A 27286-nucleotide genomic window follows, 5' to 3' on the forward strand; every position below is an offset into this window, starting at 1 on the left:
CACTATTTTAATCTGTCTTTTAATTGAATGATCATTCATCTTTCATAACATCAAAGAATGAAATGCAAATTTTGTCACATATGGGCTCATATGCTGCCTTATCTGAGAAAGTGTATACTTTTTTCTGTGAGAAACTTTCACATGAGGAGAGTCCACAAATGTCTTTGGAATGCTTTCAGCAGCTTGAAAATTAGAAACTCTTGATCTCTGCACGCTCACATTTTCCAAGGTACTGCTTTTCAGTAGTTCCAGTGCAATTTCCAATTTCCTATGATTTGCATGACCTACCTTACCTACCTTCCTTCCTCCCTCCGTCCCTGACACCATGTCACACTGGACTGCTAAATAAGAAACCACATGAATGGTTGAAGCTCGGGCACAAGAGTATGAGCCTTGTTACAAGTTCATTGTCGAGGTTGGGAATATTCAACAGTTCTGTAACAGTTCAAACTTTTATTAGTGCAGAGAAAGACTGAGTCAAAACTGTTTTAAAGTTAAACTTTATTTTTTTAATTCTTTATAGGAATATCAATAAAAGACCTCAAATGTATCTCTATCTGTACATATACAAGAACCTGTTCAAAAATATTCACAGAACAAAAATAAATCTTCTTTAGAACAAACCCAGACAATGAAATGCAGATGTAGATCCTGGGGACCTGAGGAATCCAACACTATGGGCAGAAAAATACAGGACTGTGGTTTGGAGGTGGGGGGGGGGGTGGAGTCATAAAATTAAGATCCAGATAGAAATAAATTATTGAAAGCTAACACTGAAAATAAATGTCTGGTAAGATAATTTTCATTAAGGCCCTGAAGAAAGCGTATTGTTGTACTTACAAAATTCATAAAAGCTCTCACCAAGATACCCTTCTTGCCCCATCTCTATAAATATCATTTTACCAACACCAAACTAAATTTGAGAAGGAGGCATTACAATCACAACCCAGATTATTACAAAGCTGCCCACAGGCTTGCATTTCTGAAATGGCAACATTTTTTTTTTCATGACTAGGAGACAACCAAGTGGAACTCATTTCCCTAACCCAACTCTTTCTCATTTCAGTGGCAGGTTGATACAAATGCATAGATCTCTTCCCTTCAACCATCAGTTGTTCCAGAATAATTCCACTTCTTTCAGAGGACTATGAAATTCAGCCATCCTGGGACTTGGTGTCTCTTTCAGCCTGCTATCACCACCATGCACTGAATAGACCTGCTTGGGTTTCCCTGAAAAATATAGCTGCTTTCCAACATGAAGAGCAGAATCTCCAGATATCAGTTTGGAGGAGGATGAACCAGTTCCAGGCACATCTGGAGAGGAGTTGATCAATGGCTACAAGCAGCCGTCTGAGAGGAATTTGGGTGAAGCACAGCTGCAGGAGGACAGCCTTGAGGCTTCAGATGGGGACAGCACGCAGCTACAGCTAGTCAGTGATGAGGAAGAGGAACTACCTTCTACACCTCATCCAAGAACACGTAGGGCAGAGAAAAGGCAGAAGCAGAGAAGGTCAGCCAGATTACTTGTGAGGAGACAGCCTTGCCCTGTTTGATGGGCTGCACCAGAAGCTGGCTGTTTAGCACAGCAGACAGACGAAGGCAATGCTGGGAACAAATCTAATTAAATAAAATAAAAATAAATAACAGTGTGTTCATTTCCTAGCTTTGTGTTTTCTGGTCATTGTGATTCCTGCTTTACTTTGGATTGACACTGCCTTGACTTGGATTGTGCCTTGTGACCTCTGGACTTTTCTTGCCTCGTGAACCCTCTTGTATTGTGCATTTAATTTCACCTGGGATGAAATGAAAAAGTGTGTTTGCATAGTCTTTTGGCAGTGCCAAAACATTACAGTGAGAAAGGAAGTAGAACTTCCAATTTTGCCCTGTGGGAGAAGAACCCTGACTGAAAAAGAGTTAATTGCGTCCCTATGTAAGGAGGATGCCTGCCATACCCAGGTTAATATGGGAATGGAGAACCAGATCACCAAGAGGAAAGTTATGGGCTATGAGAAGGAATGGATAGGGTTCACTCTCCACAGCAAGATTTTAACAGGTGTCGACACTATTACAAATGCAGGAGACAAAGAAAACAGCCCTCAATAAGAAATGTGTACAGGTAATCCCCAGGTTACGAGCATTCCCTTAGGGATTGCTTGAAGTTATGCGATAAGTGACCCCTAGTGTTTAGGAAAAACTCCCAAAATTATGAATGTTGCCGCACCACAGCAGTCGTTCCCCCTTACAACTGATTGCAGTGGCACTGCAACATTCACCCTGGCTATTCCCTCCTTCCCCCTTCCCGGGTTTCCCTAGGCCCATGGTGGCGAACCTATGGCACGCGTGCCACAGGTGGCACACAGAGCCCTCTCTGTGAGCACACGTGACATCGCCCAGTCCTAGGCCTTAAGCTGGGTTTTATAAAACCTTTTTGCTTTAGGCCTTCCCCGCTGTGTAGGAAAAAAAAGGTTCAATCAATCAATCAATTTCAACTTCTCATGGGGGGAAAAAAGGATCTCGCAAAGTTGGAATTGATTGAACTTTTTAGTCCCACTCAGCCACGCCCACCGAATGGACCATGCCCACCCACCCAATGGGCCACACCCACTCAATGGGCCACGCCAACCCGGCACCCAATGATACATAAATGGGTTTTGGGTTGCAGTTTGGGCACTCAGTCTCTAAAAGTTTGCCATCAATGCCCTAGGCACTAGGCCTATGGATACTCACCTTGCAAAGTTCCTTCACTTTCTTGGCTGTTTTGCTGCTTCCTTTATTGCATTCGCAGAGAATGGAGGCCTAAAGTAATGCAAGATCAAGCGAGATCAGTGGTGCAAGATCTCATGCTACTGATCTTGCGTAATGTCATGGTAGTTTAGGCCTCTGTTTTCTGCAACAGAGAACAGAACAGAAGCCGGGGGGAAACAGACATTTGGAGGCACGCAAAAGCCCCCCTCCCCAGCCTCCATTCTAGGCCTTGGAGGCTTAGAGGAGGCTTCCAAGGCCCAGAATGGACCTCTGGAAGCACGTGGCCGCCACCCACAGCCTCCACTTTGGGCCACAGAAGCCTAGAGGAGGCCTCCGAGGCCCAGAATGGGCCTCCAGAGCCCTGCTGAAGCATCCCCTGGTGTCCTTTCCAGGTGGTAGTGGCCCAGAAAAGCCTCCAACACCCAGATTGGGCCTTCGGTACCCTGCTGAAGCATCCCCCAGCGTCATTTCCAGGCATTGGGAGACCTTTTCTGGGCCACTGCCGCCCGGAAATGATGCTGAGGGACGCTTCAGCAGGGCTCCCAAGGCCAAATCCAGACGTCGGAGGCCTTTTCTGGGTTGCTGCCGCCTGGAAAGGATGCTGGGGGACCATTAGTGGGGCTCCAAAGGCCCATTCTTGGCCTCAGATGCTCCTCCAGGCCTCTGAGGCCCAGAACAGAGGTTGGAGAGGTAGCCACGTCCTCCTGGAGATCCGTTCTGGGCCTCAGGGGCCTCCCTCTGCTTTTGCCCGGAGCAGAGAGACAGAAACTGGAGAGGAGACAGATCTTCACAAGGTAAGTGACCCGGCATAGCAGGATGGGGGGGAGCAATTGTGGGCCCCCAGGGGAGGGAACATGAATTATTTCAGTGGGTCAGGGGAGGCCTTGGGTGGTCGGAAGCACTAGCCCCCCCCATGGCCTTTCCTACCTTGAGATATCTCATGTTCACTTAAGCTGCGCATTTGCCCATGCATTAAATTAGTGAATGCTTGGGCGAAAGCTGGGAGTGAATCGCGTTCAAGGTAGGAGATTCACTCCTACGAGTCCTCAAGTTACGAGTGGAATGGGCAGGCTCCATTACATTCATAACTCGAGGACTACCTGTACATAAGTCATTCCTGACAGCTAGGAAATACTAGGGAAATAATGGATGAGTTGTATGTTGCAGTTGTCTTGCCCCACCGGGGTGAAATGTTTTCAGTAAAGACTCTTGAATAGTATTCTTCTCTCACCTGCTATCAAATGTCAGTTTCATTGCTGAAATGAAAAGTAGGGGGACGTAATTCATTTCAGATAAGACTCCTTGCTCTTGGTCTGTGTAAACAGCTGACTAAAATTAGTAACATCTAAATTTAAAAACAATCTAAATTGCCAAAAACTTCACAGAAGGAATTAGAGGAAACAAAAAAAAATAAAACCTAAATAGCAGTGAACAGGGGTCAGCAACATACATGTCTATCATTCCCCCAAATAACATTTAACAAAATGTTCAAAACTTAAGTTTAACATGTTTACCTTTTAAATATTTTTTTTTAACATTTTTACACATTTCTTGTTTTTTAAACTTTCGATTTTCAAACAATACCTGTTTTTCAGTTTTTTAACTTTTTTGATCCCTGACTTAATATTAAGCAGTCTTTTCTGTGTTCATCTAGTCAGGCAACTATTGATGCCTGTTCTGCCTTATGTACCTTGAAGCACATGACATGTTGCTGCCATGATCGAGGTTTAGTTTAGAGAGGCAAGTTGAAAAACTAGCAAATTGAAATGTGGAAATGTGATTACCAGCTGTAATGTTGAAAGGAAGCCCAAGCAGGTCGTTAGTGCAGGTCATTATATGGTGGTGGAAACAGTCGTTTTCCCTGATTTTTTCTGCTTTTAAGCAGGTAATTTTGGAGAACACCAAGAGAGTTGGTCAACCAGCCTTGGAGTAGGCTGGTCAACCAGGCTGGGAGTGGGCAAGGGAAATTAAAGATGGCAATTTGTTTGGTGGGACAACTTGAAGTTAGCAGCTGCTGTTCCTAAATTCTCCACTTTCTGTGATAGAAAGTCTGGGCGGATTAGTAGGAGAGACACTGCTCCGGGCCTGCATGTCGTAGTGTTCCTTCACTTGAGTTAGAGCACTCATCAGTCTTGTATTGGCTGAATCCAGGGAGAGGATCCTTTTCTCCTGCAGGAGCAACAGAAAACAAAATCAAAAGAGATCAAATTTGTCTATGTTCACAGCAAGCAATAGAGTTTCACTGGATTTGAAACTGAAGGAAAAATCAATGTCTCATTACTTCTTCCAAGAACTTCTTCTAGCCCAGGGGTAGGCAACCTCGGCTCTTTTATGACTCGTGGACTTCAACTCCCAGAATTCCTGAGCCAGCTATGCTGGCTCAGGAATTCTGGGAGTTGAAGTCCACGAGTCATAAAAGAGCCGAGGTTGCCGACCCCTCTTCTAGCCCATCAACCAAATGCAACAGACTTGCCTCTTTCAGCTCTCCAGAATCTGTTCTGTGGGAGTTGCCAATTGTACATGTACACATGGATCACACAGAAATACTGAGACAGAACCCAGAAAACAACAGAAGTTTAGGATTGGCTCTTACACAAAGGAAATACAGGAAACAGTAGTGAAAGGACAGATTATTCCATAGTCTGGGTATATATTCAACTGGGATCTCCAAAGACACCGACTTGAAGTCAGCTTGAGCGAACTACACTGACAAATATGGCAATCAGATTCCAACAGTGTGAGGATGCAGAAGGAATTTTAACTCATTCCTTCAGGGCAAACTGCTTCAGCTCAGTAATATTTGAGGAATTTTCAGTATGACCTGTTCTTTATTTCAGATCCTGTCCTAACCATTCCCTGGGATTTTGCAGGACCTTAATGTTTTAATACCAGTAGGATACACATGATGCTCAGACAGCAATGGCAAGGACCTAGGAAATTTCAAAAATCTGAAAGGGAGCAAAGGATTTGCTGATTAGTGGATGGAAAGAGGGCATCCTAAGCACAGGGCGGGAAATCAGTCTGCAGTTCCTGATTCCACAAAGCTTCTCTGTGGCATAAAGGAAGGGCAGCAGAATTCTCATACTGCCAGTGGGAATTTTGTTTGGAGTTTTTGCTTTTTCTTCTTTTGTTGGAATAGTCTTATCACAAAGCCCTCAGCCAGATTCTATGCTGCTCTGAATGAATCAAGCAGCTTGAAGATAACCTAGGTGGGCTTAGTTCTCAGCAACCATATAGAACAGGTGCATCAAACTGCTGGCCCGCAGGCCGGATGTGTCATCCAGAGGCCGCGCCCACCCCATTGCGGGCCCGATACGTTCCCCAAACATCATTCATAAATAACTAAAGAACAGAAATTGTGTTTCTATCAATTCAGTGAGCTGGGGAAATTTGCTTTCCATTTAGCCACTATCTTTATTCAATCTCCAGAAGTCCATATGGTAAATCCTGTGGCATTATTCTATACTTAAAATCAGCTTTTCAAACAAAATCTTCAGAAAACATTTCTTCTCTTGATAAAATTGGGCTAAAAGTGAAAAAACCCTGCTTCTGAATAATTCACCAGAAGAACATTTACATTCATCAGAGGACACTAAGCAAACACTTACTTATAAACGGGAGTTACAACCAAAGTTTAAATGGATGGAATGCCATGGAGTGAGACAGTTTGGTATGGTAATTAAGGCATCAGGCTAGAAACTGGGAGTCTATGAGTTCTAGTCCCACTGTAGCTGGGTGATGGGACAGTCACTCTCATCCCTAAGAAGCAGGCAATGGCAAACTACTTCTGAAATCTTGCCAAGAAAACTGCAGGGAGTTGTTCAGGTAGTCTCCAGGAGTCAACACTGACTTGAAGGAACAGTAATAACAACAAAGCCATGGAAAATTTACAAAAGCAGCTTAGAGCATTTTCTAGCTCTTTCATCTTGGTATATTTAGGAAAATGTGGCTAATGCTGACTCTAACATTGATCAGTGTTAAAGTACAAGATGATTCTTTAGGCAAAGGATATTTTTTCATGTACAGGTCTCATAAGGGTAGCATGAAGAAGAGATTAAAATTATTGTGTGTTTTAAGTCCTATTTCGTCCTGTTTTATTTTACAATAAGTGCAACTAAAAGCTATAATTCAAAACATTGTGCATTAGATAGAATTTTGCAACCATGGCTTTGAGCACATGAAGCTTTGAATCTTTGGATGATAGACACTTTGATCCATTATGTTCTGGGCTAAGAGAAAGTTATCCCTTTTCTCTTTCCTCTTGAACCACAAAGATGCTGCCTCTGAAAACATGACTCGGAGCCTTAATTTCAGAATAAGGAACAATGAAAAGATAAGGAATGGCAAACGAGTAGTAACTATATAGGTAAGTAAAAACATTGGTCTTTACCTGTGCCTCAATTATTTTCTGCTTAGCATCAATGGTTGCTTGCATTTCTGCATGGTCTTTCTTTAGTTCCTCTTCCACAGCCATTAATCTAAAAGAAAGGCAAGAATTTGGATATCTGGAGCATCACAAAGGAAAACAAGACAAAACATTGGCTTAGTGAAGATGCTAAAGATGAAAAGATTGTCATCTGCTGTTTTATTCCGTGAACAAACATTTTAATGAATAAACTCCAAATTGTTTTGAGTAGGTGCTACAAGGAAATCGGGATGCCTACACCAGCCCAAATATCATCATCTCCATGAATTAGGATTTCAGTTTCCAGAATTCAGTTTGTATGTCTAAAATTGCTTGGCCTAAATTGCATCGCAGTGAAACTGAACATAATCTATATAGCTTTGAACTCAGGTTGCCTATTCACATAATGCAGTCTAACAACATCAAATAACAGTATGAATTTGGACTATGAGCAACCTATGCAAGGTAAAGATTTCCATTTAGCAAGCAACGGTCACATTTCACAAAGGATGCCACTGTCAGAAGTAGAGAGAACTTTCTCCCTTCAGCTTCTCCCTCCCTAACCTGCTGATGATGCTCTTCATCTGGCTATCCTTCTCCTCCTGCTGCTTTCGCAGCCGCTCCTTGCTGTCTTCCATCATTGATCTGTGCTCTAAAATGAGTTTCTGCATTTGTTGTTCCTGCACTAGGAGACGCTGCTCATACTCCTCCAACCGACGACTTGATGCCTTCAGGCGATCCTTGAGCTTGACAATCTCTTGCTGATACTGAAGATGGGAGGAAGGAAGGTAAGTTTTCATTATTTAGTAATTCCTAAGCCAGTTTCCAGGGCTCAAGGCAGCATAAGAGAAATAATAAAAAGTCATTACTAGAAGGTTTGAATTCTTTCATTTCTTCCTAAATTAGAAGCATCAACAAAAACAAACATTTGAAGCCAGTAACGTGAGAAAGAAACAACAGAAAGCCCTAAATGTGCCCTCGATGTGATGTCCCGTTGCCTGGAAGTGGTATGGATTTGGATGGGGAAGAAAAGGCTCCAGCTCAACCCGGCCAAGACTGAGTGGCTTTACGTACCGGCATCTCGACTTGTCTAAGAGGTTCCATCTTTGGTTATGGGAGGAGAGGTGTTACCTCCCATTGATAGGGCACGCAATTTAGACGTCCTCCTGGACTCACGACTCAGTTTTGAAGATCATATTGGAGTCGTGGCCAGGGGGGCATTTGCCCAGGTTCGCCAGTTGCGCCCCTATCTGGACCGAGATGCCCTACGTACGGTTACTCATGCACTCGTTACCTCTCGGATAGATTACTGCAATGCTCTCTACATGGGGCTGCCCTTGAAGACCACCCGGAGGCTCCAGCTGGTGCAGAATGCGGCCGCGCGGGTAGTGATGGGAGCATCCCGATACTCCCATATTACACCCCTCCTGCGTGAGCTGCATTGGTTACCGGTTGTCTTCTGGGTGAGATTTAAGGTGCTGGTACTTACCTTTAAAGCCCTACATGGCCTAGGCCCGGGATACTTGCAGGACCGTCTGCTGCCGGGAACGACTTCCCATCGCCCAGTGCGCTCACACAGAGAGGGCCTCCTCAGGGTGCCGTCGGCTAGACAATGTCGGCTGGTGACCCCCAGGGGGAGGGCCTTCTCTGTGGGAGCGCCAGCCCTGTGGAACCAACTCCCCCTTGAGCTCCAGATGGCCCCGGATCTCCGGTTCTTTCGCCGCGACCTCAAAACTTTCCTTTTTCATCAGGCTGACCTGGACTGACGACGGGTTTTTTAAATGTTTTAATTTTTAATTGTTTAGTTAATTTATTTTGGGGCTGTTTATTTAATTTCTCTTAACTTTTGTATTGTTGCTTTTATTGTTGTTAGCCGCCCTGAGTCCTTTGGGAGATAGGGAGGCATATAAGTCCCAAAAATAAATAAAATAAATAAATAAATAAATTATTTAAAAATAATTTCATTCTAGAAGCATGTAACTATTTTCATATATGGAACTGGTATTGCAAACAGCTGCTATATTGATACAGGAGTACTACCAGCTTCCCCTAAGCATGTTGGACTCTAGTTGTGAAGGACTTCATTGGCATGTGAAAGCACTGAACCATGGCCAATGTGAAGAAACGTGTTTGGACAGCCTCATTCATTGTCACTAGACTGTGCAGCCTCTTTTCTTAGCTGGAGCTTCTAAGTTGACTTCCAAGGACAAAAGATCGGGAAATCTTGAAGGATGTGACGACATGGATTAGTTTTCTAGTACCCTGAGTATCCAAGAAGGGGTCCAGCAGAAAAAAGCAAGAGAAGCAGCTACAAAGTATTCTGCTGTTACAAGAGCTTGAATTTAAAAATAACTCTCTGAATACAAACATTTTAAAAAGGAAACTGAATCCCAAAGAATAGGAAAATCAACTCAATGGTTTTGAAAATAGCCATCTTAAAAGATTCCTGATTTATCTGAACACAACTTCTAGCTCCCAATTATGTGACCTAGCTTCCAGGCCCTGACAAAGGAAAAACAGCAATAGCCAAATGTTTTGATAATCGAACAAAAGAGCTGTGCAACTTTATGCTGATGATCTCTGCGCGTTATATTTTCCAGTGACTTCTTGTAGATGTGACTAGAACAGGGGTGTCAAACTCAATTTCATTGAGGGCCGCATCAGCATTGCGGTTGCCCTCAAGGGGCCGGGTGGGTGTAGCCAGGGTGGGCATGGCCTACTGGGTGGGCGTGGCTAGAGTGCGTATGACCTACTGGGTGGGCGTGGCCAGCTCTACATCGTTCGCATCAAGGGTGCCTATGGGGGCCTGGGCAGGAATGGGGCAGATCTGAGGGTCTCTGGCAGAAGGAGGGTCTCTGGGCCAGGGCCAAGGCAGAGGGGGCCATTCCCTCACTGTTTCCAGGATGGCTTTGCGGGCCGCATGAAACCACTTCATGGGCCAGATCTGGCCCCCGGGCCTTGTGTTTGACATGTCTGGACTAGAAGGTAGAACCTAGATAACTGTTACCTTTTCTGTATGATTGGCTTCATCTGGATTTTGCTCTGCCTCTTCCTCCACTTGTTCATACTGTCCATTGTTTAAGACCCAAGCAGCTGTCCTTTCCACAGGTGACATGGTGGCAGAATCTACAGGTGACTGCACCTGTAGGTAGAACAAAAGAGCCTTCTTGTTCACTGTCCAGAAGACAACCTGGTGCCGAAACTTACTTTGACCATTGCTTGGGAGCAATTTCTCCATGTTATATCAACCCCTTCTGGTAACTTGAAAGTGAAAATATATATGGGGAGCATCAATCACATTTCCTAGAAAATCAGTAAGAAAAGTGCAAAGGGGTTTTTAATTATTTCTATGGACATAGATATGTAAGAACACTAGTTAACTGTTAAAATTTCTCTTTTCTTTCAGGAAAATGATTGCTCATTTTGGATACAAAATAAGTATCTCAAGAAGTCCCTTTGGAGTGGAATGACTTTGCTGTGATTCAAAAGAAAGTAATAAAAATGTTCTATATGTGGGTGTTAGATACACTATTAAAATAAACTTATTTCTATCTTCTTAAAGGGTAAATAACTTACCACTTTTAAAAAGAATTAAACTATCTAAATACTGGCCTCCATATTTATATTTTTTAAATTTGCAGTGTTTCCTATAAATTTAAACTGGGGGGGGGGTACTGACAAGTGATATGAATCTCAAATGCATTTAAATTCCAGAATTGGTTTTCTAATATCTTTATATTTGTTCCAGGTTGCTTGCAACTACTTTGATAAGTCAGTGCTGACATCTAAGTTTTATTACAAGCTTAGAATTTCACATGGGCTGCACCTGGCCAGGCCACAGTGGAAGGGTTTGGCAGTCTCTGTTCCATATATCCACTCTGTCTTGAACCAATTTCACTAACTTGGATGTAGCTGCCTCTAAGAATATTCTTCAGTTGTTGAAATACACATGTCTATCAATTTATAGCAACTTCAGCATCTTAGAAGAAGAAAGTTTTAGAATATTTGAACATGAAGAGAGAGAAAGCTGTATAAATACGATTTCTTTATGTGGTCATACTTAAGATGTCCACAAGTACTGAAAGGAATAAGGAATTGTAGCTTCACTACAGTTCGAAAGTTGCTTTAAGTTTGACAGTGATAGCCAAGCTCTCTTTGGTGGACAAAGTAGAATTCTTTGCTTTAGGCAAGTACTGGTCCTCTGCAATAGGACCACTGTAGAAGAAGCAAGGAAAGACAGTTATAGTTGGATGAGATGTACACAGAAGAATGCATCTCCTAGACAGCATCACCATTGATGGTATGTTATTCATTGGAACCCTACATAAAAGTGAGTACAACCAGTGACTGTTCTTATCTCCTGCAGAAAAAACAGAAAATATGCAGTATCAGCTTCCTTGGTATATATAGGAAAGAGAACAGCTGATATGGATCACTTAGGAAGGCCATTTTTAAATACTGGATCTATTTCAAGGAATATGAGATTATAAGGGGAACCATTTGCTGCACTTCTGCAAATTTGGCTATTTTTATTCATAATAAAAACAATATAGGATATAGACAATCTTGCTCTCATGAATACTGTTCTGTCCCAGCCTACGTGAGTCCTTGTTATGCTCACAAGGAGAAAGTCCTCTTCCAAGAAACAGGCAGGAACCGTAAGAAAAACCAACCCCTTTTATTCTCACAAACTTGAGTCAATGTCCAAGGCAAAAAAATACAGTCCACAGAAACTTGATCCTCAACACGAACGGTTGCCTTCGGCAGCCAGCACCTCCCACACCTTCCCTTTTATAATTCAGCCAAGGCGTGGCTTCCTAATGCTTTCTTCTTTGCCTTTGGGGCCGTCCCATTGCATTCCTCTGTCCTACTTGCTTCTCTTTCCTGTGCATTCGTGCATCTGGGATTTGTCCCAACTGTTCTTCATCACTGTCCAACTAAGGCTCCCAGCAGAGCTGTGTCTCAGCCTGAGCACGAGTAGAGAGGATAGACTCCTTGTCCAACTGTAAGTCTTGGAGCTCCTCCGAGCCTTCCTCTGACTTTAATGTCACTCCAGGCCCCTCCTCCTCATCTGATTCCTCAGACTCAGCTGCCAGATCCACTGGCTGGCGAGGAATCACAACAAATACGTTGCCATATGCCATGCATGGAAAAATTTATATGGATCAATACATTTTGCAGATGTCCTGCTTTTCAGCCTGTAAAGTATCAACAATATTCAGACTCAGCTATAGTCAGATTGAAGGTTATCCTATTTTGCTCCAGAACCATAGAATTGATTTGGGATTCAGCCAAATCTGAAACGTCCTTTTTCCTTTTCCAAGATGACTTTCAAAAACAAATTCTAAGGATTCAGTCTGCACTGGGGAAAATAGACCATAGTCTATTGTTTATGTATCATCCCTTGATTAATTTACCCTTCAATCCCTAGGATAGTTTTGAATATTTATTATTGTTGTTGGATGCACAGTCAGCCAGATAGTTAGACAGCAATTTGACACTTTTAATCCACCTATTGAGTTCTTCCCAAGGACCTGGGATAAGGCAGATCTTGTTTGATGGTGCTAAAGGTACTGTCGCAGGATAGAAGCTGTTACAAGTAAAGCTGCCTGTTGCAATTGACTGATGATAAGTTTGTCAAAGTCAATGGTGTTCAAGTGTTTTAGGACTGTTTTGGATTGCACCAAAGCTGCCTATTGATACTATTGTTGCTTTCTTTTGCCATAGTTATTCTATTTGGTAGTCTTTGTATTTTGAGATTTTCTCCAGTTCTTTTTCTGCTATTCTGCTGTCTCCAGGTGCAATGTTCATCATCCAGACAGTTTTATCTTTCTTATCAGCAATTGTTACATCTGTTGTCTTATGTGGCACGAGTTGTATTATTATTTTTGATGTTAGAAATAGGAACGTATGTGGTACAGATATTGAACACATGCTACTTTTATGTTGTTGTTAGTTGCGAAGTTGTGTCCGAACCATCGCAACCCCATGGACAATGTTCCTCCACACCTTCCTGTCCTCTACCATCTTCTGGAGTCCATTTAAGCTCAGGCCTACTGCTTTAGTGATTCCATCCAGCCACCTCATTCACTGCCGTCCCCTTCTTCTCTTGCCCTCAATCTTTCTCAGCATTAGGCTCTTCTCCAGTGAGTCCTTCCTTCTCATTAGGTGGCCAAAGTATTTGAGTTTCAACTTCAGGATCTGGCCTTCTAAAGAGCAGTCAGGGTTGATCTCCTCTAGGACTGACCAGTTTGAACGCCTTGCAGTCCAAGGGACTCGCAGGAGACTTCTCCAGCACCATAGTTCAAAGGCCTCAATTCCTTGGCGCTCAGCCTTCCTTATGGTCCAACTTTCACAGCCATACATTGCAACTGGGAAAACCACAGTCTTGACTATATGCACTTTTGTTGGCAGGGTGATGTCTCTGCTTTTTATCATTTCCTCCCCAGGAGCAAGTGTCTTAATTTCTTGGCTGCAGTCCCCATCTGCGGTGATCTTGGAGCCCAGAAAAATAAAATCTGTCACTACCTCCATTTCTTCCCCATCTACTGTATTTGCCAGGAATTGAGAGGAGTGGATGCCATGATCTTAGTTTTCTTAATGTTGAGTTTCAAGCCCACTTTTACACTTTCCTTCTTCACTCACATCAAGAGACTCTTTAGTTCCTCTTCACTTTCTGCCATTAGAATAGTATCATCTGCATATCTTAGGTTGTTGATAATTCTCTCAGCAATCTTAATTCCAACTTTTGACCTTGCCTTTCTCATGATGTGCTCTGCATATAAGTTAAATAGGCAGGGCAACAGTATATACAGCCTTGCCGGACTCCTTTCCCAATTTTGAACCAATCAGTGGTTCTGTGTCCAGTTCTCCCTGTTGCTTCTTGAGCCACATATAGGTTTCTCAAGAGAGAAATAAGATGGTCTGGTACTCCCATCGCTTTAAGAACTTGCCACAATTTGTTGTGATCCACACAATCAAAGGCTTTAGCATAGTCAATGAAGCATAAGTAGATGTTTTTCTGGAACTCCCTAGCTTTTTCCATGATCCAGCATAAGTTGGCAATTTGATCTCTGGTTCCTCTGCCTCTTTGAAACCCTGGCTGTACTTATGGTAGTTCTCGATCCACATACTGCTGGAGTCTAGCTTGTAAGATTTTAAGCATAACTTTACTAGCATGTGAAATGAGAGCAATGGTGTGATAGTTTGAACATTCTTTGGCATTGCCTTTCTTTGGAATTGGAATGTAAACTGACCCTTTTCCAATCCTGTGGCCACTGTTTAGTTTTCCAAATTTGCTGGCAAATTGAGTGTAGCACTTTTACTGCATCATCTTTTAAGATTTTGAACAGCTCAGCTGGAATACTGTCACCTCCACTAGCTTTGTTGTTGCTCAGATTTCCTACAGCCCATTTCAGTTTGCATTCTAGGATGTCTGGCTCAGGGTCAGTGACCACCCAATCGTGGTTATCTGGGACGTTAAGCTCATTCTTGTATAGATCTTCTGTGTAGCTTTGTCACCTCTTCTTAATCTCTTCTGCCTCTGTTAGGTCCCTGCCATTTTGGTCCTTTATCATGCCCATTTTTGCATGAAACGTTCCCTTCATCTCTCCAATTTTCTTGAAGAGATCTCTGGTCCTCCCTATTCTATTGTTTTCTTCTATTTCTTTGCACTGTTCATTTAAGAAGGCATTCATATCTCTTCTAGCTATTCTCTGGAATTCTGCATTCAATTGGGTGTATCTTTTTCTTTCTCTCTTACCTTTCGCTTCCCTTCTTTCCTCAGCCATTTGCAAAGTTTCCTCGAGACAGCCATTTTGCTTTCTTGCATTTCTTTTCTTTGGGATGGTTTTAGTTGCTATTCTTGTACATTTTTGGTGTTAATTCTATAAGGTGCTGTAGGGCTTCACAGAACCAGTCAATTTCATCCTCTTCAGCACCAGTGGTTGGGGCATAGACTTGGACTACTGTGATATTGAATGGTGTGCCTTGGATTTGCACTGAGATCATTCTGTCATTTTGGGGATTGTATCCCAGTATTGCTTTTCCTACTCTTTTATTGACTATGAAGGCTACTCCATTTCTTCTAATGGATTCTTGCCCCCAGTAGTATACCTTATGGTCATCTGAATTAAATTCACCCATTCCTGTCCATTTTAGTTCGCTGATTCCTAGGATGTCGATGTTCAGTCTTGTCATCTCTTGTTTGACCATGTCCAGCTTGCCTTGATTCACGGATCTTACATTCCAGGCTCCTATAGAGAATAAATCTTTACAGCATTGGACTTTCCTTTCACCACCAGATGCATCCACAGCTGAGCGTCCTTTCGGCTTTAGCCCAGTCGCTTCACTCTTTCTGGCACTACTAGTACTAGCCCTCTGCTCTTCCCCAGTAGCATATTGGACACCTCCCGACCTGAGGGGCTCATCTTCCAGCATGATATCGTTTTGCCTTTTGGTACTGTCCATAGGGTTTTCATGGCAAAGATACTGGAGTGGGTTGCCATTTCCTTTTCCAGTGGATCACGTTTTGTCAGAACTCTCTGCTATGACCTGTCCGTCTTGGGTGGCCCTGCACGGCATAGCTCATACGTTCATTGAATTACGCAAGCCCCTTCACCACGACAAGGCAGTAATCCATAAAGGGGCTACCTTTATACACTTCTACAAAGGCACTGTGATCTCTGACTACAGTATTTATCTTTACTCATATTTTGCTCATGAATAGACATTTTTATATGAGACAATGAAAGATATTTTAATCAAATCTTTCAAAGTGAAAAATGTAAGCAAATGCAAAGGAATCAAGGACAACATTGAAGTTTGATGGAAAGTCATACATTCATATATTCACCTACAGAAATATATTGTTTCCATTTTTCTAATTCTAATTAGAAATTTTAATTGTAATTTAAAAATATGTGCCGGTATTCACGGAAATATCTCTTGTTTTTGCAAGAATGGAATGAACAAGTAGATTCAACCCACTGGAGTCAGGGGAGGAAAAATTGACACCCTGAGAAGCCCAAGGCTTTGACAGAGAGAACAACTGCACTGGCTCGAGGCATAGGAGCAGCATCAAGGGATGCCAAAGGATCTAATAACATCACAAACACCACCACAGCTGTTTGAAGCAAGACTACTGCACTTTCAATAAGGAAATAAAAGGCAGCCCATCAATCACACGAGTGGTTAAATTGCAAAAGGAGAGTTCCTCTGGATTTACATGGGGTCACACAAAGGTATCAATCACAGCTAGAAGCTATTTTGCTTCTTTCCACCCAGGAACCAAGAACTCAGCTGCACAAGTCTCTACTTTCTCCAAGTAAGAGTTTGTTTATTTGCTGGCATTTCCAGGAATATACCCCGAAGGCACAAATGCTTCTCCCTGGAGGGTAATCATATGAAAACGCCTTTTTAACCAACAAGGACTATGTAAGCATAGTGGCACACATACTTCTATGCACACATGTAAGCTGTTTCTAGGAGATTTGTGGATCAGAAGATGAGTGCCTGGATTTTCATGGTATGTTATGCAAAATTCATCAGTGCGGTTTTCATGCCCAATTTCTTGGCCAAAATCAGCCTATGGTACCCAGTGACTTACCAATAACCAGTTATATAATCAGGCAGGATTCAGGCCTGATAAGGGACAGAAACAGCATTGGTTGCATCTCTGGAGGATATGGGATGGGGGTTGTGCAACCATCCTTGCTCTGCTTGACCTCTAAGTTGCCTTCAATGCCATCCACCATAATAACCTTCTGAGCTGCTCTGGGGTTTGGGGTGGGCAGCTTTGTATTGTGCTGGTTTGTCTCCTTCTCCAGGATCGATACCAGTCAGTAGGGACTGGGGAGAGGAGATCCGGCCCTTGGCTCCTACCATGTGGGATGCCGCAGTGTTTTGTGCTTTCTCCTCGCCGATTCAATCTCTATATGAAGCTGCTAGGTGAGCTCATCTATTACCATGGGTTGGAAGTGTCATCAATATGCTTATGATACCCATTATACATCTCTGCCCCTGGTGAATTAAGTGATGCTTGTCAAGGTAATTATGATTTAGTAGCTGACTGACTGAAGTGATATATAGAGAATGAGTCTGCAGAGTATTTGGGGGTAGTATCCCTTTAAGAGACTGTGGGAGAAGAATAGCAATTGGAACCTGCTTGCTCACTTCAACTGTTTGAATATAACTATCTTGTATTCTGTATGCTCCCTGATTATTGTTGTTTCATATTGTATATTAAACCACAGTTCTATTAACAAACCACTGTCAGATGCTTATGCTTCTGTGTTATCACAAGAAGAAAATAAGAAAAAGATAATTTATAATTTTAAACAACAATGCTTTGATGTCTTACTGTGGCACCTGGAGGCTATGAGGGTCAGGATGGGGAACAACAGGCTTCAACTTAACTTCTGTTCATTTTTCACAAATCCCTCCAGACATGGCTATGTCATCAGGCTTGGGGGCCCCAAGGGAACTGCACCCCAGGGAACTGTTGTTGAGGTGGCTCCATTATTGTTAATATCTGTTGTTCTCTCCTAGCCTTTTAAAAATTGTACAGGTAGTCCTTGACTTATGAATAGTCCTTGAAGTTATAACTACTGCACCCTCCCCGTGGTCAAGTGATCACATTTTAAGTACTTAGCAATTGGCTCATATTTATAACTGATTGCTGCAATCCATGGTCACATTATCACATTTTGTGACTTTTTGATGTTTCGTGCACAGTAGATAAGCTGGATTCGGACTTAAAACCACGTTTCATTTAATGACCACACAATTCATTTAACAACACTAGTGACTCATTTACCAACAGTTCTAAAACCAGGTGTAAAATCAGGTCCAGTTACATAATTTATGACCCAACAAGTTACAATTAAAATTCGGGGCTCAAATGTGGTTATAAGTCGAGGACTACCTGTAATAAATATTTTAAACTATTGATTGATTTTTACATTATTAACCTTTTGTAGTTAATGCCACCCAGAGTCACACTTTAATATAAAGATGATGAATGAATGAATGAATGTAAATAAAATACAAACCAACATTATTTTCCATCATTCAAAATTATTTTTTCTTAGCATTAGAAATGACTGCCTAGAAAGGCTGAGAGGATCAAAAGAAACCATTTTAATTGTTAAAAATGACTATTTGATCATTCAAAGAACATTATATATGTCATAATCAGTAATTATGCTGGTAAACTAGTAAACAGATATCATTTCCTCCTTTCTCTATTTCTGAAGCCTGTGTTTTATCATATCAAAAACATTTCTCTATTCTCTTATATTCTTTTATATGCTGTATTTCCAGTTAGTAAACGTATTTTTTCCTCTCTTATATAAGCACATATATGCATATACACAAGTGTAAATAAAACAGGTACACCAAATATCGTATGCTTCAATCCTTTTTGAAAATGTGCCAAATATCAAGCCCAAGAATCAGGTAGTAGGATTATTTTGCTTGTTGCTGGAGACACAACTCCATTCACGTGCCACTGAACAGCTGCTGTCCAAGGGACAGAGAATGTGGAGGCTGAAGAGGCATACCAAACTACAAATGGTCTTTGTCACTTTCTGGGCACCATCCCAATATTAGTGCCACAAATACCAAGGCTATGAAAAAAGTACTTTATGATTATGAAAGGTTGCCTGCCATTTCATGGAAGGACTAAAATGCAGAAATGGGAAAGATTCTACTGTGGGTAGCAAAACCATGGCTAATGGCACCACGTATGAAGAAGTCTGTCTACACCACAAACTCTCTTGTTCATGATCCCAAAGGAGCCAGTTGCTATTTCCTTTTTCTCTACCCAACATACCACAAAAATACCACAGATCATATGTGTCACAAAATATGTATCCTAAAGAAAGAAACACTAGTCTCCTATTTAGATTTTTTTTCTAGAATAAAGTCAGAATAACTGAGTTGGAAGGGATCTTATAGGTCATCCAGTCCAACCCCCTGCCCAAACAAGAGACCCTATACCAGAGGTCTTCAAACTCGGCCCTTTTATGACTCATGGACTTCAACTCCCAGAATTCCTCAGCCAGTGTGCCTGGCTGAGGAATTCTGGGAGTTGAAGTCCATGAGTCATAAAAGGGCCGAGTTTGAAGACCCCTGCCCTATACCATCTCTTGACAGGTGGCAGTCCATTCTAAAAGCAGATTATCTTACCTGTTGTGTTTGCTGCCGCTGAATGGCTCGCACTTTGGGAACTGGGCTCTCTCGGGAGGAGGAAGACTGCTGCCGGGACTGATTTCCCTCCTGAAGAGGTTCCATTGCCATTGTGGCAGATGCTACAGACATGCTGCCTGTGCTTCGAAGAGAGGCACTGTGGGGAAGAGAGTGGGGTGACCTGATCATTGCACTGGGCCCTGCTTGGTCTGTTTTGTGGATTTGGACCTGCACAGTGTAACTCTGACGAGCTGGCAAAGCTTGTTTGTCCAGCATGGTGCCCTGCCCAGAAAAATCTTCATTCTGGGTGCTGCGTTTGGCATAATCCTCCATGCTGCTATTGCTGGGTACACTAAGTTTAAGGTCTTCACTATTCTGGCTTCGGGAACTGGTGACACTCAGGTTATCCAAGCTTGATTCCATGGACACTTTAGGCATTGGCTGAGGAGAATTATTGAGATGATAAACTGGATTCTGGAAAAAAAGAGCCTGAAGAATGCCTGGCTGGTTTAATGCTGAGTGAAGAGGTCTCCTGACTTGGGGGGCAGTCTGTGGGGTTCTGTGGAGCTGCTTGATACTTGCCACCTGGACGACTGAAATCTGACTGCCAGATAAACGTACTGGGGCCTCGTGCATCATGGATCCAGATTCACACTGTGTAACATTGGGATCCTGGAGATTCATCAGCGATATGCTTCGGACATTGGGCAGATTGGTCTCATCCCCTTGATCAGAATACGTCACACTCCGGGATGACGTCTGCTGCATCAAGAGCAATTTCCCTTTGAAATACTCTTCATCTGCTGGAGGGGCAGACTTCGACTTGAGCTCACTGAGAAAGAATCCAAACAATCACGGTCATAACATTATATCTGCTTATTTGCATGCACACACACATATTTTGGCTTAAACAATTTCTCGGGTTCCACATAAATCTCCCTATTATGAGTCACCCAAGTGGAATAGCCTAGGTGGGCAGTGGTGTCATTTATGTATGAGAATGGAACCAAAAGTCATCTCGGTTCCCATTCAGAAGCAATAATTGTTGAAAGAGGTAAGTTGGTGGTTGCTTAAGTGAGCAATATTGTTCTGAAAATGAACATTTAATGCAATGCCTAATCTATGCATTTGTTTTAGTATTCTAATTTTAATAATTTTAGCCTGCATCAGTCTTTCCAGTTGCTGCAGGTGAATCATAAAAACTATATTCCACTGATCTTATTTTTGTTTTGTATTTCCATTCATTGCTCCATCCATAAGCATAAAGTAAAAAGGCTGTAATGGGGAGAAATTACTCCTTTCAGATGTATATCTTTTTTGTACGAATAAAAGCATAAAGCACATAAAAGATAAAACCGTAATTATTCAAAAGAAGTTCTGTCTGCCCACCATGCCTGCATTACTCAATTGTAGGTTGGTGGGGGGAAGAGAGGGGATGGTTCCACACAAGCAGCGGGCAAGCATGTGTGCACGCAGCTCCATTTGTGTGAGCGGAAGGCACGCACACTCACCACTTGCACAAATGGAGCGCACACAAACACATTCGGCTGCTGTTCACGTAAGTGGGGATGTGCATGTGCCGGCTTCTGAATGACTCATGGCCCGGAGGTGGCTCAGAGGTTGGGGACTCCTGACATAAAGTAAGATAAAAACCCAAACTTGTCATAATGTGTCCTTTTTATGGTGAACTGGGAGGTCTTATTTGTCATGGCAATAAATATTCATGCATTAACAAAAATCTAAAGAAAATGAGGCAGCATCTTTGATGTGAAATAAGAACTCCAATAAAGTAAGCATAATAGTATGAAGTCTGATCCATGAAAGAAGATATAATCAGCCTACTTTTGTTTTTAAGGAGCACTGTGATGAAATAGCAAGAATATTCTTATCTATTATATCATGTTAAATACTTTTAATACAAGAAAATAAAATCTTTACCTGTCAGCAGACCACCATCTCTGCATACAAGTTAACTGCTTTCTAGTGCTCCTCTTATTATATTATCAGTACAATATCTGATTAAACAGTGTTTGTTTAATTAATTAAACTGTGACTAAAACTTATTGACAGTTTGCAGGAACTCTTAAATTGTGGCAGTGTAATTTTGGACTGTTCATCTTCAGACTGTAGGTCATAGGTAGCATATTTGGAACGTTATTCCTCTTTACACAGAAAGAGACACACTTTCTCTTATGCAGTTTCTGAGTTTAAAGGATAGGCTGTAGTTCACATTGATACGAGTATGCGTTTGTACATACGGTAGAAGAACTCAATCCTATTATTGCCAAAGGATCTCAGGTAGCAAATCTGGATAAAGCTTGTGACTTGGAGAAGCATATGTAGGATTAAAAATACTGGGCTAAATAAACCAGTAACCAATTAGGAGAATAAAGCACTATCATAAGTAACTGATTGTATTCAGCAAAGCCCCACTCTTGTAATTAGGGCATTACCGTAATTTCCGGCGTATAAGACGACTGGGCGTATAAGACGACCCCCGACTTTTGAGAAGATTTTCAAGATTTTTCGTCTTATACGCCGGAAAATACTTACATGCCAGTTGCCAAGTGTCTGACACAAGCCCGATTCAGCCCCGTCTGATGCAGATGGTGCAAAGCCGCCCTTTTGAAGCCCAAAGGGCCTTTTCCTTCCACCCACCCTTTGGAATAAACGCAAAAGCTGCATTCACACGACGCGCTCTTCCAGGCTAGACTCTGCAAACGGCACACCAGAAGCCGCAACCACCACGGGAACTCCGAGTCCCCGCCTTTCAGCAGCCTGCACAGCCAAGTGCAATCCGGCTTTGAGAGTACATTTGCAGACGGAGCAGCCGCCGCATCTGGAGCCAAGCCCCGCCCAGGAGGCGGTCGGCCAGGCGGGCCCGGAAGATGCGCTGTAGAGCCGGGATTGGGGCGGCCATGCCGAGGCCGGCTGGCGAGGAACGCTGCTTGGTCTGCGGGTGAGAGGGGTGCCAGGCCGCCAAGTACCGCTGTCCAGACTGCCGGGAGAGATAGCGGGTAGCAGGGTGCGCTCTGCTTATGCTCAGATGCCGCTTGGGTGAGGGGGAGGGGCTTCCTGCCGCTCCCGGGGTCTGGCGTTTGCAAGGGGGAGGGGAAGGGGCTTAGAGGCTCTTGGGGGTGGGAAGGGAGAGTCACGTTGGAGGGGGGACTGGACTAAGGAGGTTTGAAGTTGCTTTGCTAGAACGGGGGCGCTCAATTGATTTATGTACTATTTTCCGGCGTATAAGACGACTGGGCGTATAAGACGACCCCCCAACTTTTGAGAAGATTTTCATGGGTTAAAAAGTCATCTTATACGCCAGAAAATACGGTACTCTAAATTTTACTTCTTATTTTTCCTATCAAGCTGAACAAAATTATGCATCTCTCTTTTCTTACACATAATGTGAACAATAGCCAGACGATGCATACCTGTCAGATGGGTCTTCAAATATTTTTTGCAGCCCAGAAGAGAGACTGACATTGGGGCTTGAATTATGATCTGGATAACGTCTCAGCTGTTGCTGGATGGGCAGAGAGTGTGTTGTATCCCTTGTGATGTCAGCGAGAATGTCTGGCAAAGGACCCAATTTTTCTACTGTGGCCTGTAGGAAGCAATTTTCACCCTGATTCATCAATAAGCAATGTAGCACTCATTTCAGGTTTTTTTTAAAAAATTAAACAATGATGAAAGTGGATGGATGAGTGAAAGATGTAAGAAAACAAGATGGGCATTTATATGTGGGTGTGAAAAAAACAATGCATTGTTATGGAGCAGCAGGACCACGATGACCCAATGGATAGTGGTGATGAAAGAGGGTGCAGCAGACATTGAGGAAAGAAATGGAAATAGAAATTAAAAATTGAGCCTCCAAAATACGAAGTTAATGCTCATAAACCTAATGCATTTCCTGCAAAGCAAACTGCAATCAAAGCCCAGGGTAGAGGGCACAGGGTGGGATGGAGTAATACTAAAATCACTACTAAATTAAAGTGTAATCCAGAAAACTAAAAAGGGATTTTTGTTGGAAGCAAACATTCGTCTGTGGGAGAGAGATTGTGGTCAATTAAACGCATGCTCCTATAGTCTGAGACCAGCAATTTGGCAAGAGCGCTGAAAGAAACCACAAGGAAGTGCAAAGACATATACAAAGGTATTTAAATCGTATTTTGACTTATAACTACTAACAGGAATGAACATTAATCATATAATTTGTTTATAATCACAACTCTACTGGACAAAAAGTACTCCATAACTTCCTGGATTGGACCTCAAGTGATCCCTCCACAGATGATAGTAACTCCTTGCCTGGTCACCACTGATGATTCTCAAGAAAGGAAGCAGCACCATATACAGTAGGAATGTCTGTTATGTATACGGTTGACTCTTGGTGACTGCCTGGACTACATCCTGCAATTTTCTTAGTAAGATTTCTGAAGTGATTTGCCACTGCCTTCTTCCTAGGGATGAGAGAACGTGTTTGGCCCAAGGCCATCCTGTTGGCTTTGTGTCTAAGGCAGGACTAGACTAGACTAGACTAGACTAGACTAGATTAAGACTAGAACTCACTATTTCCGAGTTTCTAGCCTGGTGCCTTAACCACTACATCAAACTGGTTCTCTCCAAACTATTGGAGTATGGCTTTTATTTTAGGAGAAGATAATCAAACATAATTTTCTTCAAAACAAAATTGTTCTAAAGCAATTTAAATGATGGATATGATGGGGAATGCTTTCATTTGCTTTAGAATTTAGGATTTTTTAAAAAATGCAACTTAACCCAAGCCCAAAGTGATGAAAGTTCAGCGCCAATTAAATTTCACTACTGTCTACTGTTCCCAATGCTAGGTCTACACTCTTTTTAAGAAATGGATGATGTTATAACCCCTTACTTCTTCTTTTTTTTTAAAAAAAAAATTAAAGTTAACTTTAATCATTATCCAGGTACAGTTTGTGGAAAAGTTGTGCCTAGCCAGCCCTTTCCCAACCTTTCAACTAATTTACCTTGTCCAGTTCCCAGACAACTTCCCACAGCAATGAATGCAAGACAGCAAACTCCTTTCCCAGATCTATGTATCCTCCAAATCCTGGCTTATTAGAAATGGTGTCCTCATTAGAAATTTCTGCCAAGAAGGATTTCATATTTGCCCATTCATGCTCTAGAAAAGCATTCATAAAGGTAATATATTCTTCTTTGTTTCCAAATCTGAATTGGGGAGAGAGGAAAACAGAGGGAGGGGAGAAACAAGGTCAGCAGTTTGGCAGGAAGTTTCCAAGGGAAATGGTGATCCTACAATGTTGCTTCAGATATTCCCAGACACAAAACAATATTTCTGTGACTGAGTGGCAATTTCTACATGTAATACCTAGTCAAATAATGTTACAGATAGTCACTATAGAGGGACAAAGGTAGTGTGAGAAAGCAGTCGTTGCACCTGGCATGTATTCCCCTCCTTTGCCCCCCCCCCAATATCCTTAGAGGTTTCTTGGCTTCACAAAGTTTATTTGTTGAGAAGTAGAACTGAAAATGAAAAGCCACACGTGAGTCCATCTGTTAATAATACCATTATCTTAATTATCTTCTTTGGCCCCAATCTGTAATAGTAGCAAGTGAAATCCAAATTACACATGATGTCAAATCACAGTCTTGAAATTAGAAACTGTATCAGATGGAGGCAGTAGAAAGGTAGTAGACAACAGTAAGGACAAAGGAATGAATTTAGTATGTCATCTTTCACTGCTGTCTTGAGGAAAATATTTGTTTATAAATCTTTGGAGTAAAAAGATCTTCCCTCAGTACCCATGGAGGCTCTGTTAGTTGCATCCAGATGGTGGGTCATACTGCAGTTACTTCTGCAATATCACTAACACACAGTAGCAAATAAATATATATGCGGCTTGCTTCTAATTGGAGAAAGTGATGTAGTAGGATTATGAATGTCACAAATGAAAGCTAACCAGTATCTGGGGCTAATAAGAACAGGTTGCTTCCTCTTCCCTAAACACTGGCCTGGGATGCAACACATCTAGCATTCTTCCAGAGAAGATAGTTGGGCTGATGGGATCCAAGCCTTCTCTGCTCCACTATCCTACATTCTATTATTTAACTTCTATTTCTAACATTTTTATCGCTTTTTGATCTGAAACAGGGAAATGTAACTTTCAAATGTACATTTCTGAACATGGAATTTCAGCACATATACAAGTCTCCATATACTACGAACAGAGATAAGGCAAAACAGCCAAATCATTCCTATGAAATAACATATGTCACAATGATAGAATAACAGCAAATCCCCTAGTGATCATTACAAATAATGAAAACTCACTTACCTTGTAAAATTTGCTAAGTTTTGGATAACCTTTGCAATTAGCGTGAGTGCACGAGAGGTACTATCATCAGGGTATTCCTGCATGAGGTTGAAGAGGCTTGGAGACATGATGGCTGGGCAAAGGAATCGGAGGAAAAGTGAGGCACTGATCAGGCGTTCACTGATATCCTGCCTGCCCCGTTTGAGGCACTGCTGCTTCCATGATGCAAATACCTCCTTCAGCTCCCGAGGAAAGACACTGAAAAAATAACAATATTTGGCAAATTCTCATTGGGATAAACAAGTGAAGTTGCTTCTCTTGCTATGAAATTCCGATATTTTATATTTATCAAGACACTGATAAGGGTATTTCTTGTCTATACTTGAAAAAAAACCTAGGATAGAATTATCAATAAATACTAATAACCACTATCACGAGGTTGGGAACTAATGCTTCCTCTGACCACAAATTTCATTAATAATAATAATAATAATAATAATAATAATAATAATAATAATAATAATAATAATAATAATTTAATTTAATTTAATTTAATTTGTATACTGCCCTTCTCCCGAAGGACTCAGGGCGGTGAGTGGATATACTGTGGATAGGACTTGGCTATTGGGCTAGGTCCAATTCCAGTTTATCAGTGTCTAATGGTAAATGTTTCATAATTGTAGCCTAGTTTTTACTACTCAGACCCTTATAATTTCTACATAAATTCTACAGAATGAGAAGCATTAAGTACTTTTAGATACATCTTCTGATTTGCCTTAGATTCTGTATTTTGTTCTGCAAGGAGTCAGGAACAGATAAAATGTGAATAGATACATGTTCCTTTGTATTTATAAAATCAATTGCATAGTCTCATTTCCTCTTGAGCATACGGCATTGTGTAAAAAATGATGTAAGAAACACATACCACTCCTTGCCTAATTCCTATTAAGTGGCTTTGAAGAAGCACAGCTGCTGGCTGAGTTTGCCTATGGAATCCTTCACTTTTCCCAATTAAAATATTACATTCCTAGTGAAAGGGAAGATCGAAGATAGCATCATGACTTTTAATTGCCTTCAGATAGGCAATGTGGTGTCTCCCTTGATGCCTTTGAGACTCATTGAACCACCAGCCTTTCATTTTGCTAAATATCTCTTCATACTTAATTTTTTTTTCAAAACTGAATTGGTTTTTCTAGCATTGTTTCGGCAAGTAATTCCTGTAAATGATAAGAAATAATCCTTCATCCACTCACCAGTAGGTATTGACAATTTTGCAGAAGGCTAGCTCACAACACATTTTGAGATTTTCCTGGTGATCAGCTAATTCATTAGGTGGACTTTTGCTAGGATCCACTTCACAGTTCTCATCTGACTCATATAATGCCTTGATAAATTCACCTAACAATTGGGTAATAAGAAGAAGGCACAAGGAAAAATTATTAAAAAGATTTCCATAGTATTAATATTCCATAAATCTCCACAAACAATTTTTTTCCTTCTTTGATTCGAAGTGAAATCAAATAATTCTGTCTGAATGTAGGATAGCACACCTTCCCTAGTACTGGCAATGTTCAAATAATGGGGGATGGCTCTGCTGCTAGAAGATGATAATGGGATAATTAATAGGTAATGGCAG

General features: G+C 41.8%; 1 protein-coding gene across 1 annotated transcript in view; it reads right to left on the minus strand.

Moving 5' to 3' along the window:
* Positions 1 to 484: 484 nt before the first annotated feature.
* RASAL2 (RAS protein activator like 2) overlaps positions 485 to 27286 on the minus strand; it is a 236233-nt gene continuing 209431 nt past the window's right edge. The window contains exons 10-18 of the mRNA XM_083358697.1: positions 26904 to 27048; positions 25672 to 25908; positions 24343 to 24544; positions 22771 to 22943; positions 19340 to 20171; positions 10158 to 10292; positions 7715 to 7917; positions 7136 to 7223; positions 485 to 4914 (exon numbers count right to left, since the gene is read on the minus strand). Of these exons, the coding sequence (XP_083214823.1) occupies positions 4750 to 4914; positions 7136 to 7223; positions 7715 to 7917; positions 10158 to 10292; positions 19340 to 20171; positions 22771 to 22943; positions 24343 to 24544; positions 25672 to 25908; positions 26904 to 27048 (2180 nt within the window). The 3' untranslated portion in view covers positions 485 to 4749. The remainder of the gene's footprint in view (positions 4915 to 7135; positions 7224 to 7714; positions 7918 to 10157; positions 10293 to 19339; positions 20172 to 22770; positions 22944 to 24342; positions 24545 to 25671; positions 25909 to 26903; positions 27049 to 27286) is intronic.

This window comes from Vipera ursinii (genome assembly GCF_947247035.1).
Source record: "Vipera ursinii genome assembly, chromosome: 3".
NCBI classification, from domain to species: Eukaryota; Metazoa; Chordata; class Lepidosauria; order Squamata; family Viperidae; genus Vipera; species Vipera ursinii.